Source organism: Mesoplodon bidens (assembly GCF_964165515.1).
Source record: "Mesoplodon bidens genome assembly, chromosome: 8".
NCBI lineage: Eukaryota > Metazoa > Chordata > Mammalia > Artiodactyla > Ziphiidae > Mesoplodon > Mesoplodon bidens.
The window spans coordinates 32256845-32274157 of record NC_138165.1 but is presented as its reverse complement, the minus strand read 5'-3'; the positions used below and the strand labels follow the sequence as shown (position 1 = coordinate 32274157).

Genomic DNA, 17313 nt, shown 5'->3' with positions numbered 1-17313 from the left:
GTAATGCATACACAATGCATTAATGTTAGGTTTAGTATGCAGTGACAGCCCTTATAAAAAGATTTATTTCTATATTAAAATATACTTATTAGCTTTTGAATAATATAGGTTAATAAAAAAAAAGAGCACCATACTTATAATAAATGTCTGAGTTTTTTCTGTTTTTCTTATAGGTTTTACAAGATTTTAAATAAGAACTTGGAAAAAGTGTGACCCTAACTGGCACCACATACATTATCTATCCAAGTACTGAGCATGGAGGAAGATCATCTATCTTAATGATGTCACACACTTTTGAGTAGAAAATGCTCTATCTGAAAAAATATTAATATTTTTTTGATGACTAAATTTCATACAGTATCCTTTAAATGCAACCATTATATGCAGGAAAAGTCAAACCCCAAAAGTCTGTTCTTACTGGAATACTGTGCTGTCTGAGACTTTCATGAGTTTGGCATTTCAAAAAACTGAAAGTACTTACGCAAAAACAATGACAACAAAATCAAGCCAGTTCCAAGGGTCACGAAGGAAAGTGAATTCTCCTACACAGAAGCCTCTTGCAAGGATTTTTACAAGTGATTCAAAAGTATATATTCCAGTAAAAGTGTACCTAGGCACAAGAATCCATTGGGATATTAAGTGTGAAAAGAATACAATACCATGTGAATCTTTATAATCAATTTTTTCTGATCAACCAAAGGAAGGCATCTATTGGAGTATGGCTGTTGGTTTATGGACCCATTCTAACTATTAGAATAAACTACAGTAAAGGTCTTTCCAGAAAATCTTAAAATGTACATATCAGAAACACTCTCAGAAAGTAGAGGTATTTAAAAATTACTAAGAACACAGGTATTAGATCTGCCTAGAAAATTCCTGTATTGTTCCTATCAGAAATATACCCAAGGACAAGAGATATGAGATATGTCTAAGAACAAAGCAGGGTATCTGATAAGGTTTTTTTTCTAGAAAAGACTGTAGCATGTATTATTCTATTCTAATATTAGCAGGTTAATATTGTAGTGGAGAAAAAAATTATTGAAAGAAAAGCAACTATGTAACATGGGAAGATAAACACCACAATTTTTATAGATGCAATAACTTCCTGGTATAAAAAGGAAAGGATAAAAATGATCATACTAAGACTATATTAAAATGTACTTAAACCCACTTACTCTACATTCTTGGTCCAATCTGGAGGGTTACTCATGGTCATAAATATGCAATTCGTCAGAATAGTGCACATGATAAGCATGCTGAATGCGGTAGCTTAGAATCAAGGAATATGATAAAAGACCACGGTAGGAACTTTGAATATTTGATAAAGACATTTGTTGAAATGCTAACAATTTTTCCTTAGAAAAAAATTCTAAGCACGTCTATAGACAAAAAAAATCTCTTTGAACAAGGGAGTAATAGACAAAAGCAATTTTTCCTAAAATACTAAAATTGCCATTCTCCCAATCTACTCACAGATCTACACCAAATTATATTAAGATTGATAAACCAGAGTCTTTTCAGGTACAAAAGGACTAAAATCTATATTTTAAAAAAATAACAAAAACTGCATTTTAAAAACCATTGTAAGTAAGCATTTTAAAAAGGATATGAGTGTACTAAAATCTTAATAGATATTCTTCTGAGAGGACTGAAAGGAGAGAGCATGTACAAAGCAGGTGTGGCATTGAAACGGAAGATTGCTTTCCCTTTGTTCAAAACTATGAAAGTCTGCAGGAGCAAAAAGAAAACAGTATGAATCGACACTCCAAAATTTCAATGTAGTAGATTAATATCTGCAATTTACCTCTCCATGTGGTAGGATCATATTAAAGAAACACTGCTATCAGACTCAAGCAATGTGGTTCCAATACCGTTGACACAGCTATTCACGTCATGTTGGCCAATGAACTCCAAGTCCATTGTCCATTTCTTCAGTAAAATAAGAAGTGAGCCATTTATCAGCATGTATTATTTAGAGCTTTCAAAATACAGTTTTCACTTGTTCATATCCCTTCAACACCCAAATCAGTAACAATAACTTGTGGTCACTGGAAATATTTTAAATACAACTTCCTTCTTTCATTACATTGCATTTTATGCAAACCAAATAGAAACTAGCTATCCTTGATTTTTATCATATCACTTAGAGAATTTTAATACTTCTTGGCTATTGTCAGGTTTAGTAGCAAATGTTCCAAAATATGAGTTTTCAAAAATATTTTCATAAATTTAAGGAATATTAGGGTTGAAAGAATCCTACTACTCAGTATGATTTTCCTATTTTAGATGTTAATACCAATAACAGCTAAAATAAAAGAACATAAATTAAAGGACTTGCTTGCTACTATCCATGGCAATTTTTTGAAATAATACGAATGGAACCAAACATTTAAGAAATATGTTATGTAACCATTGCATAATGAGTGACATTTTCCATGTCTTTGGTATTTAGTTGAAAAATTTGAAACCCAAACAAACAGCAATAACAACAAAACATTAAAACAACCGAAGGAGTTGGCTTGGAAATCAGAAAGACCAAGTTCAAATCCTTGTCTTATTTTTCTGTGGTTGGCAAACAAATTCCTTGTGTTATCTAGAAGACACTGATTTGTTCTTTTTGTTGTTGATTCTGAATTTTATATAAGTTTATAAGGGAGCTTCGGGTACTAAATATTTTTCACTAAATTGGAGATGTAACTTCGGGTAATCTTGCTTTTGTGTGTGGCAGATCCCCCAAGAAAACAAACAGAATCTATCATTTTCAGATGCCCTTTTATATTCCTGGTCCCTTTTACTATAGCAGTTATGTCTAAACATAATTTAACATAAAGTTCACTTTTACATTGAAAATTAGTGTTAAAATTAATATCTTACCTTTGAGTCCAACTATTGTTTTCTTAAATCTTAATACACTGTGCTTTTTAAAATTTGTTCAGCCATTATATTCTACAATTGTGAAGTGAGCAACTATGGCATAAGAGGCAATGAAAGGAATTTGAACATAAATGAGGCATGAGTTTTGCATTCAAGGAGCTTCCTAGAAAAGTGATAAGAACACAATAACTCTAATAAAAGGCAAGATGTGATAGGTAGCATACAGAGAAATACAAATGGCAGAGCATGAGAGTAAAGAGGGGGCATGGTCACATGTCTGTCAGAATAATCAGGGGACTTCATGAACCAGAGGTCATCTGAGCTAATGTGAAAATCATATTACTGCCTCAACTTGGCAAGATCAAGTTACCCTGTACTTGAAATTTAAAAAAAAGAACTGGTTTACTATTTTTAAATTCAGATTCCCAATTTTCATTTTCATTAAAAACTTCTTTAGGATTGTCTAGGTTTATAAACAACCAGAAGTTAATTACAGGTGGGAAAAATAGATATGCCTATAAAATTTTGGGTAGCAGAATGAGTCTCTTTAGCAAAGTCTAAAATCCTACTAGGAAATGCATAGATGGCAAGGTCTGAATAAATTTTTTTAATATTGCTCACTTATTTAATAATTTATTGAACATAAAATTAGAGAATTAAGGTACTTAAAGAGTATAAGCGTTAGAGTTGGACAGATAGGATTCTAAATATCTGATCTACCATTTCACAACTTGAGAGCTAGCACTTCATGTCTATGAAGCTTTTAAGTTCTGGTATATTGTAAATTCTTAGTAAATGGTGTGAACAGCTGCTGATATTTTGGGCAACAATATAAGGCACCAATGATATGAAGATAACAAGACATCGTACCTGTCCTCTTAATACCCACAGCAGAGGGTGATTGGTAATTTATGCTTTCTTAAAGACACAAACTTTCATCCTTAATAAAGGCCCTGCATAAAACTATTCAAAAGCATTTAATATATTCATCACACATGAAAATGAAGCCCTAATTTCTATCATTAGTTCATTAAGTGTCTTTTTTTAACAAAGCATTGATAATTACACTCAAATATAAGTGAAAATCTGAACCCAGGTCAAATCAGGAGTCATTTAGATTTTTAATCCAAGCAGTGATTATAATGTAGCAGAAATAAAGTTCTTGTCAATTAGTGTGAATAACCCAAAACATTAAGGAATCAATCCACAAAGAACTCAATCCTGAAGCTGCAAGTGGAAGTCAAAACTACTTTAGGGGTTTCCCTGGTGGCGCAGTGGTTGGGAGTCCGCCTGCTGATGCAGGGGGCATGGGTTCGTGTCCGGGTCTGGGAGGATCCCACGTGCCGCGGAGCGGCTGGGCCCGTGAGCCATGGCTGCTGGGCTGCGCGTCCGGAGCCTGTGCTCCGCAATGGGAGAGGGCGCAGCGGTGAGAGGCCCGCGTACCGCAAAAAACAACAACAACAACAAAAAAAAAAACTACTTTAATCAAGAATGATTGAAGAGGGCTTCCCTGGTGGCGCAGTGGTTGAGAGTCCGCCTGCCGATGCAGGGAACACGGGTTCGTGCCCCGGTCCGGGAGGATCCCACATGCCGCGGAGCGGCTGGGCCCGTGAGCCATGGCTGCTGAGCCTGCGCATCCGGAGCCTGTGCTCCGCAACGGGAGAGGCCACAACAGTGAGAGGCCCGCAAAAAAAAAAAAAAAAGGAATGATTGAAGGGCTAGGACATGGCACAAAAAGCTGATCATTTAAAGCTCGAAACCACAAAAATAAAATAAAAAGGCTCGGTGATCCCTGTGGGTATTTATTCATCTGTTAATAGAGGACCATGAAAAATAGATTACTTCGTTTCACCTAGCTCTACCCAAGTATACTGATGCAGATGTGCGTTAGGCTTTTGATGTGGTTGGCGTCATATTTGAAAGGAGCTGGGGCCAAGGTGAGGGATTGGAGTCCCACCCCTAAATATTCTCCATTAAAGTTGTCTACCACATACCTAAAATGATTCCATTAGTTAATTAATCCTCCATCCAAATACAAACATTTTCTCCTTACCTCCCAAGTCACTTTAAACCAATATTAGTTTATATCTCTGAATTGGGATTTATTTCAGGAAGATTCCTTTCCTCCTTCAGGGGTTCCTGGTTAAGTAACATCCAGGCCCCCTTGAGAAATGGGAAATGCAGGAGGTATCCATGAAGAGCCAGGCATTTTTCAGGATGAAGCAGTAAGTAAAATGAGAAAGTACTTTTTATATTGCCGGTTTCATTATTTACCCATTCATTCTTCCATTCATTTTTGTAAAGCTGTGAGCATGGTGATTGCTATACAACAGAAATTAAACTAAGAGATGTTATACAACAGAATATTTCAGTAGAGAGTCAAATCAACTTGAACTAAAAAATTTGTGACAAAACTTACTAGCATGTAGCATTTTGTAAGTTACTTATTTTCCCCAGGCCCTTTGTTACTTCCTGTCTTACCAAGTTATAGTAAATATGTGTGCTAATTTGTATCAAAAGTCTAGTGCCTTGACGCAGAGATCCTGAATAGGTGTTAACATTCTTTCTTCCTGTGTCAGAATACTGATTGGTTAATTGGAATGCTGGGTAGTATCTCAAAGGCTTCTCAGGTATTCTGCTTTCTCCTTCTGTGCTGTCAGCTTGCTGAGACGCTGGCTTTAATGTGAAGCAAAATATTACATATTGCTATTCATAGCAAATATCCCAAAGAAGATGTGTTTCTACCATCAAAATTAACTTCATCACATTTTCTATTTCTCAAGACGTTTCAGTGCCCTTTATTTTATTTCCTAGATGTGTTATCAATAAATAATCTTTTATTTACATCTTAAGTCAAAATAATTTTTTTAATGGACTTTATCCTGCCTTTCTTGACCCCTTAAAGATAACTCTGCAGTTGCCATGCAGCAAAGCATTGTTGGAGAAAGTTATGGAACGTGCTGATCTAATCCTTTACTGTCTCCTCTTTGTCAAGTTCAATCTGGTTGTATCTGCTACTGTCGCAGAAATGATTGTAATCCCCTTCTCATTTTCTTGGTAGAATAACCTTTATAGCAGTTGTTTCAAACTCTCCCATTTCCTTAATGCAATCAACACCTTCTCAGATCTGCTGCTCTCAAGATTGACTCTCAAAGGACAATTTCCACTCCTGTAGTACGGAAAATATTGATACGATTTAACATGCATTTCCTCAGATGTGCCTACCTTTACTTCAACATATCAGGACTCAAATTCATCCTCCTGTTTGCCCTTCAGGGCTCATACAGTCAGGCTTTGCTACATTTTTCTAATGCAGATACAAGCTGACCTGTGGCTTATCCCTTTTCTGTTAACATCAGCAACTAGCTACTTACTTGACCCTCTGTATTTTTCTCTGAGAATAATTTTTCTCCACTTTCAAATGTGCTATTTTTACCCTACGTTGAAAAGGTTTTCAATTTATTCATTGCCTCAGATGACCATCTTTCTGGTGGAAATTTCTCAAATTTTTCATCATGCATCGACTGCCACCCACTTCCTCTTTTACTTGCTATCCACCACTATCTTGCTTTGATTTCCATCACCTAACACAAACTGCTTCCAAAAAGTTACCAACTCATCCTCCTTGTTCATTCCAATAGCCTTTCTCCAGCCTCAACTTTCTGGATAATTTTATGAGATACTCTCTTCCCTTTTTTTTTTTTTTTGAATAATGGAAAACTTTCTGATTTATAATGTCTTGCCTCTCTGACCATCTCAGACTCTTTCTCTCCAACCCCCTAAATGAGTGGCCCTCTAAATCCCATTATTAGTTGAGTGATTTTATATATTTTATATATTCCCATGGATTCAACTGTCGTCTCCATGCAAATGCATTCTGGACATATCCCCAGGTTTTACTTCTCAAACTGACAATTATTTTGTTCCTACCAGGATGCCCTTATGTTATGTCTCAAAAGGCAGAACATTATACTGAACACTATTAAATTTAAAAAAATCGAAATAGTATGCGAGTGACAGAACCAGTTTTGATGAAAAATTAGTAAAAGTACATATTCTGAAAGAGCTTACATATTTATTTAACTAAACGTTTTTGTCATGATGTGGCTTTTCACTAAATTCCACTTAATCTCAATTTAAAATATCTTTCTGTACAAAAGAGGTAAACAGAGACCACACCATTGCAGGCACAATAAACTCACTTTTTTGTCTGCATAGTAAGGGTCCAGGTCCTCCAGGGGCTCCGAAACCATGCCCTGAGGGATGTCCCCATAGATGAAAGGCAGCTGTTTGCCGGCTTCCAAGTCACTGCTTGGCTTTGGCCCTTCGTCGTCATCGTCTTTCTTTTCTTCTTTGGGTTCCTTTGTTTTTCCTTCAGCAATACGTTGTTCAATGAGGGCAAGAGACTGTTTTGTGAAGTAGACAAAGCTCTGAGGTCCTGGGGGAGGCAACATTGCCATCTTTTCATCCTGTATATTTTATTTCCCCTTCAGCTTCTTACATAAGAGGCCTAAGTAGAAACAAACAAAGCCTTAAGTGGTTGCCAGCCAGGGACGGCACTTGAAAAAAATAATAATAGTAATAGTAATAATAAAACAGATTTTGGTTTCAACTACAAGAAGTACTGTGTTCACAGAATTATCATCCTGTTGAATGAGCACTTATTAAGTGACTACTATGTACATGACTTATTTTCTATGCTCTCTAATGATCTTTATTTAAGAACTTGAACTTAACACTTCACAGATCTTAAAGTGACAACTTAATGAAAAATATGTTTAATTCCCTTTATCTTTCATCTGTATTTACTCTTAGTGCAATTCAATTCAGCTTTCCTTGTTTAAAAATCTTTATGACAGTGCTTCTGATAGCACCACTCTCCAGGTTCCCTTCTTGCCTCTCTGGTCACCTGATCCTCTTCTGTCTGACATCTCTGAACATACTCACACCCTCTGCTTCTCTTTCTTGAGGAAACTCATCTCTGTGAAGTGAGGTGGTGGAAGATTGTTTTACTCTATTTTACACATTTAGATTTTCTTACAATAAATACATATACCTTTATGAATCAGAAAAAAATATATTTCCATTTTGAATTAAAAACAATTTAGGCAAATGTTTCAGAAGAACAAAGAAGAAACAAGGAATTTGGGAAAGGTCTGGGATAGATTCAATTTAAAAAGTAAAAAAAAAAAACATTATAATAGGCATCCAAATTATGACTTCCCTAATTAACTTACATGTGTATACAAAACATTACAAGAACTACAGGAAAGAAAAATACAAAATAAAAAATTCAAACTTCTATATATTATTATTTTGGAATGTTCTAAATAAAAGAGCATAAAAAATAACTGTTCTTATTTTAAAAATAACAGACTTATTATTTCAATGAGTTAAGGTAACTTCATAATTCCTCCACTGGAAAATAAAAATGAGTCCTTCTGCATTACAATTGCCTGAGAGTTGGGACACACCAACTTCTAGTATGTCAACCCACTGTGAACAAATTGAAAGGTTGTATATTAAGTGATATCATGACACACAGAGGGAGGATAAGCTAAGAGAAGCCATGGTCTGTTCTTTTATTTTCCAATGCGAAACATAAAAATTAAGCAAATCACAATAGTGACAACACAGGTTATATAGATTCAGAAAAAGTAGTGAAAAGAAGCTGAAACTAATTATTCTTTTACAGATTTCTCCTATTCCCATGTCAAACAAAATTTACTTCAATTATGTTTAGAGCAAAATGGATGACTTTTCCCCTTAGTTATCTGGGCACGGTATAAGAATAACCCTTATCAGAAATCTATGTATTTTTTTAAGGTGGAAAACCAGCTTAAAAACAACAGAAAATCATTTTGCAATGTAAAATTATAGAAAGGCTTATAATGCAAATATAGCTTTTCTGAAAAATGCATTTTTATGTTTTTATCACATAATTGAGTCTGGTTTTTGCCATTGTATGTATCATCATATTTCTTTTTAAATCTGCTAACCCATATTCATTTTAAATGTTTTTACCAAGTAGTTAATCTGGGCATGTTCCTATATCAGATATTTAAAGCTCTGAGAGTAAGGAGAAAACACAGTTTTTGTCATTAAGGACCTTACATTCTAAAAAGGAATACCAATCATACCAAATCATACAGCAAAGACAAGCCTGGTTTGGCCATACTACAGGAGAATACAATCAGCTTAAATAACTCACAGCCTTCTTTTGTACCCTGATGTAGACACAGAGAAAGAGATATAGGCATGTGCCAGGAGAGAGGGTACCATAGGTAATAGGAAGTGGCGAGTTCCTGCGATTTAAGTACAAAATTTCAAACATTTCTGACATAAATTCCAGGACTCTTTTAGGAGCCTCTCCAAACGTGGAGAACTCAAAACATCTTATAAATAGTAGATATATAGCAATAGTTCATGGGAGAGAATTTGCTGAAAGCCATGCAATGGCATATTTGGAAATAAGAACACATCTCTACTTATGGATTCAGAATTATGGAATTTTATAATTATGAAAAAGCAGAGCAAAGTCAGTCCATTCTCCTGGCCACAAGCAGATAAAATTGTTGCTTTTGAACAAAATTCATATAGTTAATTGACTATGTGTCTGTTGGTTTGCCCTGGGTTTTAAAGTATTTGACTAAGATTATTTATTCTGTTATTTCTATAAATTCAAACCAGTAAGAAGAGATATATATTTTGATGGAAACTAAAGTTGAGATGAATTTCGAAGAACGTAGTGAAAAATAAGGGACACTGCATGTGCGCATTCAAAAGCAGGATAGAGTGACTCATGAAAGAATGAATCATGACTCAGCATTCCACTACTAGGTAAGTACTCAATAGAATTGAAAACATGTCCCCGCCAAACTTGTACCTGAATGTTCATAGCAGCATTATTCTTAATAGCCAAAAAGTGGAAACAATCCAAATGCCATCAACTGACAAAATGGGGTGTATCCACACAACGGAATACGACAATAAAAATAAATCAGATACAGATACATGTTACAACATGGATGAACTTTGAAAACCCCGTGAAGGTAGCCAGACCCAAAAGGTCACATACTGGATGATTCCATCTGTATGAAATGTCCAGAACAGGCATAGCCTCAGAGACAAAAAGTACATTGCTATTGCAAGAGGCTGGGGGGAGGGGGTAGTGAGGAGAGACCATTAATGGTTATGGGGTTAATGGTTAATAGGAATGAAGTTTCTTGGGGAGGTGATAGAAAGTTCTGAAATTAGATAATGGCAATGATTGCACAACTCTGTGAATATGCTATAAACCACTGAATTTACACTTTAAAGGATGATTTTTATGGTATGTGAGCTACACCTCAATAAAATTATTATAAAAGCTTTCTAAGAAAATTGAATCATGAAATCTGTGAAAACTGCCCTGAGCTGAGAAGAGTGGTTTAGGAAAATGGAAACAAATGCACATACTCAACACCAATCACTATATGTCTCTGTAGTCTCAGTATAAACATGGGATTGCTCTTGGTGTAAGATTAATTCAGGAGAAGCTAAGGTTTAGTTCTAGCACTTGAAGGCCAAGCCTGGTACAGGTTTTTAAACTGTGGTCACAAATCAATCTGAGAAGCAAGGCGGTGAGTGTAGTTGTCACTTGGGCTTAGGAGATTCCTCAACACTTTTGGAAATCACAAAGGCGAGGAGGGGTTACTTGTGTCAACTGACTTTCAGTGTATACATACATGGTCTCCTTTGGGAAGAGATGGCTGAAGAACTGGTATTTTTGTACATCTTACATTCAAATGAAGGTGTCACCTCTTTCAAGAATTATTTGACAGAAATCCAGGTAAGTAGATGTCATGAACTCAGATGTCCAGTCACCAGCTCCACTCTTTCAATATTCCTATTCTCTTTTTCCCTCTTTTTCTTCTCCTTGCTCATGCACATTCTCAATATACAGTTTCTGAGTCACTGTAGTATATGGAAATAGCAGAGATGGTGGGTGATTCAAGTCAGTGGTACCACTGGGACATATTTTCCTCAGGCTAAATTGAAGGAAGACATTAAGCACCTGCTTAACATCAGGGCCTTGAAAAGTTAAGTTGAAGAGACTCCGGTCAGATTCCATAATCATCCTCTAGTTTGGAGGGTAGAGGGGAAATCACTGCCTCCTGTCTGGATGATGGGAAAAAATAATGTGTACCAAATTTTGAGAGTAATTTTGCAATATCTATCAAAAGCCTCAAATATGTTGATTCATTTTTATGGCCAAGTAACCTCCCTTCTAGGAATGTAACCAAAAGCAATAATCTCAGATGTCCTCAAACATTTATGAAGATGTTTACTGCAATGTTTTTATAATACTGAAAAATTGTAATCAATCCAAAAGTCTAACATTCAGGGTTTCATTAAATGAAAATAAACATACAATGAAAAACTGAGTGGCATTTAAAGAATGCTTTTAAAGACTATTTAATAAATTTTAAAAATCTTATAAAGGATAATTAATAGAATACAGGGTACATGTACACAAACATATATTTATATTCATCTTAATTTGAAAAAATGTATAGAAAGAAACTCTGAAATTAAATACACTATATATTTAATGAAGGTCATTCCTAGCTGAGGGCTTATGAGTTATTGTTATTAATTTATTTATACTTATTTTTCAAATTTTAACAATAAAAATGTCATGCATTTTTATCCAAAAAAATGCACTTTAAAAAGAAGCACTTAAATTTATTTGACCTGATTTAATATATTTAATGAAATCAGCCCTTGTTTATTCTTTCCACGTTTAGTTTACAATTTTGAAAATTACCATGTTTCCACTTATTAATATCACTATGACTGCATCTTCTTCAGAGTAAGATCACAATATTGCACATGAAGACAATATTTTTGTGTTCTCATGACTATTTTGCCAACTTACCATTAATCTCATACTAGAAGATACTTAACTTCTGAAAATAAAAACTGAAGGTATTATCCTTGTATCTATGATTTCTTACAATTATAAAAGGTATGAAAATATTTATTCTGAACTCTTCTTATTTTCTAGCTATTATCTATGTATGTATGCATCTCTCTCTCTCTCTCTATCATCTACCTATTTTTATCTCATACATCTTTTCCAGTCAAAGCAATGTCAGCTTCCAGTTCATGACAATGGTCTTGACCCATGTGTTTACCACCGCTTGGCTTCCAAATTCCCATTGCACTGAAAACAAAGATGTCAGAAAACAAGTTGACTAACCCAAGGATTACTGATTTAACAACTTGCAGGTCACATTTCCCACTACTCCCTCTATATTCAAGTATAAAGCAGCAGAATTTATCCCCAGGCTAAAACCAAAAAGTTAATCTCTGAATTAATTGAGATAAGACCCCTAGTGTCCATTTCCATTTTAGCTGAAAGCAGAGTGGAGACTGGGGAAAGGTGGACTCTTCTTCTTGCCCATACATCCTAAAAGGAAGCCAGCCTATCAACACACCAGACACACACAGAGAGCTTGCCGTCATCCCTCTCTTTCAAGGGAGTATTTGTTTGGAAAACAGGCCTACATAAAGGCAGAAGAAATCCTGACCAACAACAGCATAGCCTTTCATTTATAACTATTAATAGACAATTAAGGATAAATTGGTAATCAAAGACTACCAAACATAAAACTGAAGGACTAAGATGAACAGACCAAACTCCTAACTCTAGAAGAAAGGAAAAAGCAAACATAGGGGAATATTAAGAGTTTAAAATTAGTATTCCCAGAGAAATCTGAGAGGATAGAGAATCTATTACAGAAAAGAATAGGCTACAAAAAAAAAAAAGAGGTATCAAAACAAAAATTCCTGATAATTAGAGGCATGATGGTCAAAATAAAAATTTCAATAGAATGTTTGCTGAAAAGAACTAGAAGTCAGAATTTTAGTTACCTTTCAAGGGTACTTTACCATGAAGGAGCATAAGTGAGCATTCTAAGGTGTGGAAATGTTCTGTATCTTGATCTGTGTGATGGTCACATGGGTACGTACATATGTAAAAATTAATGGAGTTCTATAATTTGGATTTGTGTCAAAAAATTCTTCTAAAAAGTAGTGCAAAAAAGCAAAGGAAAGCTCAAAATAAAATTCAGGAGATATAGAATAATCCAGGGAGTCCCAACATCAGTCTCATTTGAGCTTCCAAAAGAGGGAGCAGCAAATGGAAAAGAGAAAATAATAATTTAAAAAAGAGAGAAGGAAATTAATCAAGAGTCATCAGGCTGAAAATACAAAAGAGGTTCAATTAAAAAGGTCGATTCTAGTGAAAATTTAGAATTCCAATAAGAAAGACAAGATTTTGAAAAACATCCATATATTAGATCCATTGTTTTGATTTCTTTAGGGTAAATTGGAGACAGTCTGAAATTTATTTTATTAATATCTTCCTTTCAAGGGACCAATGTGTCACACTGCAAACTCCCACAGGGTCAGGAATGTCTCTTCTACTTTCTTTGCTTAGATGAATACAGAAAGCTTTATTAGGTGCCACCTATGGTTGGCTTGCTGAATGTATGATTTCCAATGGTATCAATTTTCATTGAATCTCACACCAATTCTTCCATAACTAGGTATGGATACTGGCATCATGTTAAACAATATCAAGAACCCATATTATAAAATTAATGAGTCCTATTCCCTACTATTTTCTTAAATACTACTATTTTAAAAGCTCTTTTCACTTAGGTAACAGTAAAAAGGCAGCTAAGGACTTCCCTGGTGGCGCAGTGGTTAAGAGTCTGCCTGCCAATGCAAGGGACATGGGTTCGATCCCTGGTCCAGGAAGATCCCACATGCCGCAGAGCAGCTAAGCCCTGGAGCCACAACTACTGAGCCTGCACTCTAGAGCCCACGCACCACAACTACTGAGCCCGGGTGCCACAACTACTGAAGCCCATACACCTACAGCCCGTGCTCCACAACAAGAGAAGCCACCGCAATGAGAAGCCCACGTGCCGCAACGAAGAGTAGTCCCCTCTCGCCGCAACTAGAGAGAGCCCACACACAGCAACAAAGACCCAATGCAGCCAAAAAAAAAAAAAAAAAAAGGCAGCTAAGTGTCATTTTTCCCTATTGCTGCCAAAAAATGTATGTCAGAATGAAGGTATACTCTGTTTTGGTTCCCAACCTGGGTGTATAAAAGAAGCATCTAAATAACTTTAAAACTACAGCTGTCAGGGCTTATCTAAGTAATGCTGAAATAAAATTTTTGAGGGAGGGTTTAAGTTTATCTACTTTAAAAAAGCATGAAATATTGATGTGATTCCCCTTTTAAGCACCATTTTTAAAGCAACAAATGCACTAAATCAAAAACAGCAGATGAATACATATAAATTAATGACCAGGTTTTATTACTCAATAAGAGAAATCAAATGCAATTAAAAGCACACAAAAGTTTTCGGATTTTGTTTTATTTGAAGAGTATGTAGTAGGAATGTAAAATATGAAAGTTTAAAGTCTCCATTTTAAAATTGAAAAGATAAACATAAATTCTATTCAATAAAAACAACACATTTTTTGAACTCTGAATCTATATTATGCTCAGTTAAAGAAAGAAGATTTGGAATGAGGGGAAAAAAGGAGGAAATGAAAAAGGTAGAACGAGAGAAGGAAGATGATAAACAAAGTGAACAGGAAAGGAGAGTGTAATAGGGTGAAAGGGAGAGAGACTAACAAAAATACCCTTGGTCCCTTAGCTCCCTTCCGGCTACAAAGTCCAAGACAATAAAAAAAAACAAAGCAAGTTCTTCACCATATTAATTTTTATTTTTAATTCTCAACATTTTAAGCATCATTCATGTCATATTACTCATATTACTTCATCTCTATTAAGACAGGAACCCCAAATATCAAATTATTACACCTGAAATTAATAATAATGTTATATGTCAATTATTCCTCAATTTAAAAAAAGCTGATCTTTCAACTTTTAGGAATAAATGACAGCGCTGCAAAAAAAGAAGACAAAGATATTAAAAGAAACATGTTTATCAGCTTAAGAACTAAAGGTATGTATTAATTTATGAATGCTAAATATTTAGCAATGTACACACTTTAAAAAAATTTTTTTCATTTTACATAAGTTTCTCCAGTTTCTCTTCAAATCTGAGTTTCTGCAAGACATTGAAAATATGGCTCAATTTCCAAAAATGTAAAATGGACAAAATCCTTCATAATATATACCATGAAGTGTACTTGTATGCAATACAGAAAAACTCAAACTGGTTTCAGTAGCTCACAGATCAGTCATCATCTTGACCTTTCCCATCACAATCCATGTTCCACATTTTATAGCTATTGATCCTTTACAGATGACTTAATTTCTCTGAACCTCAGTTTCCTAGTTTGAAAATGGGGTTAATAGTCACTGCCTCCAAGAGTGGTTAGGGTTGGCATGGTTAAGTGTATATAAAGTGTTTAGGAGAATTTTACACATAGTAACCATATATGGTGCCGTTAATATTATTAACTTGTCCCATCTTTCCATCTGAATTCCTTGCTTTGGTCATTTACATCATACATTTGTAATTAAGATATACTAATTACAATAAACGAGGATATTTCAATTTATAGAAATTTATTAGCCTTTTAAACAAGAAACATAGTTCACATATATGTATAACACAAGCAGAGATTTGATTTAGAGACATGATTCAAGTGCAAGTTCAGGAGCCAGAAATCCTAGAGTTTGAATCCTGGGTTTACTAGTTACTAGTTATGTGATCTTGTATATCCAAGTTATGCAACCTATCTGAGCCTAAAAGACACTGAAGCATTTACAACAGAACCAGTTACTTTGTAAAACATAATGTTAAATACTACAAGTATCCCTAGAATGAATCCTCATTGCTCAGAGATTTAGACTGCTGCTGAGTTTCCTTTGTCTAAGTAAATTCCCATTATTTTGCCTTTGTTGCCTTGAACTTTATATCAACATTTGTGAGATAATTTTTTATTTAGATGAAATTATGTGGTTCAAGAACTATCATTAAGATTTTTTTTCTTTTTTTTTAATTGAAGTGGTATTTCTGTACAGGCTCAAAAGGAAGTGAATTCTACCACTTGGTTCACCTTCTGAGAAGCATTTAAGTATCATTAATGGAGTCTCTGAACAGAGTACAGGAATGATCCTTTCCTTCAAGCAAAGAAATATCCCAGTCTCTAGAGAGTTTTAGGGACTCTGGGTACCTTCTATGGCTCTGAACATACTGTTCCAAAAATTATATTCTTGTAGTCATGTATCAGCAGCAGCCATGACAAAGCTGCTTTGGGGGATTCCCTTAGTCCTCAGGGTCTTATGAAGCCCCTCAGATAGGGATAATCTCTGAGAGTGAGATGGGTGTGGGTTCCCCTAGATGTTTACAGTCCAAACTGGGAATCTCCCAGAAATCAATGAAGTGAACCTCAACACCAGTTTTTACTTAAATGTGGAAAAGGGAAAAAATGTGGTCTGTGCCCATTATCTTGTGCTGGTAAAGGTCTCAGTGGCCTCTTAGCCCCATGGCAGGTGCTTAATACTGGAACTCTAAATGGCAGTTCCCAATTGATTTATTAATGCCAGAGTGTCAACTCTATTGTGGTTCAAGTAGGATATGTGTATATCATGTCCAAATAATTTTGTAATAAGCAATGGGCTTTTGTAATGATTATCAGCATACTTTGTCTTACCCATGTAATATATATTTAAAAATAGAATTATTCTCTTAAAATATTTCCTATGGAATTACTTTAGCAGTTAGTTTCACTTGACAAGTTTCAACATTTCTTGTAGAGATCAGGTAATATTTGAATTTCTTATTTCTTTGTGATTAGACAAAGATATGATATTTCCTCATTTCAAGGAACAGGAGAATAATTACATGTTTGTAATTCTATAATAAACTCAGGCTCTGCTTTACATTCCATCACTGAGTCTCTTAACTATAGCTAACTTAAATTTATATAAAATTAAAATAGATCCAATAAACCATTTTGAAGATCTGCCAAAATCTGAATCAACTTTGGTCAAATCTAAATTATTTAAGACAGTGGGCAAATGTAAAAATAAGTAAAATAGGATGTTATATTGATCTCACTGTTGTCAAATGAAAAATTGCTTTGAAAATGTCACTTGTCTGGAAACAGATAGTGATATTTTCTCACAGGTAAAATTTTAGCTGGAGTACCATTCATTTTTAAAGCCTTCTCAAGGCACCATGGAATCCATACACAAGCATTTTAAAGGGCAATTTAAAATAAATCATACCTCACATCAACAGTGATAACTCATGTTGATGATATGTTCTCTTGATATATGATGAGAATGGTGCTTTACTTGTATAGTCGTCCTCCCATAATTCAAAACTTTGATCCTAATCATGAGAAAAACATCAGAAAACCCCAAGTCAGGGACATTCTACAAAATACCTGACCAGT

The 17313-nt window shown here is 34.8% G+C and overlaps 1 protein-coding gene across 4 annotated transcripts in view; it reads right to left on the bottom strand.

Moving 5' to 3' along the window:
* Window positions 1-7342, bottom strand: part of SCN9A (sodium voltage-gated channel alpha subunit 9) — a gene marked incomplete at both ends in the record, with an annotated part of 83867 nt that extends 76525 nt beyond the window's left edge. For 3 of the 4 annotated variants that reach the window (XM_081243004.1, XM_081243005.1, XM_081243006.1), the window contains 4 exons: window positions 482-610; window positions 1176-1269; window positions 1608-1728; window positions 7077-7334. In XM_081243004.1, coding sequence (XP_081099130.1) covers window positions 482-610; window positions 1176-1269; window positions 1608-1728; window positions 7077-7334 — 602 coding nt within the window. Of the gene's footprint in view, window positions 1-481; window positions 611-1175; window positions 1270-1607; window positions 1729-7076 lie in introns of all 4 variants that reach the window. The other variant, XM_081243007.1, reaches the window with a different exon arrangement.
* Window positions 7343-17313: the final 9971 nt, after the last annotated feature.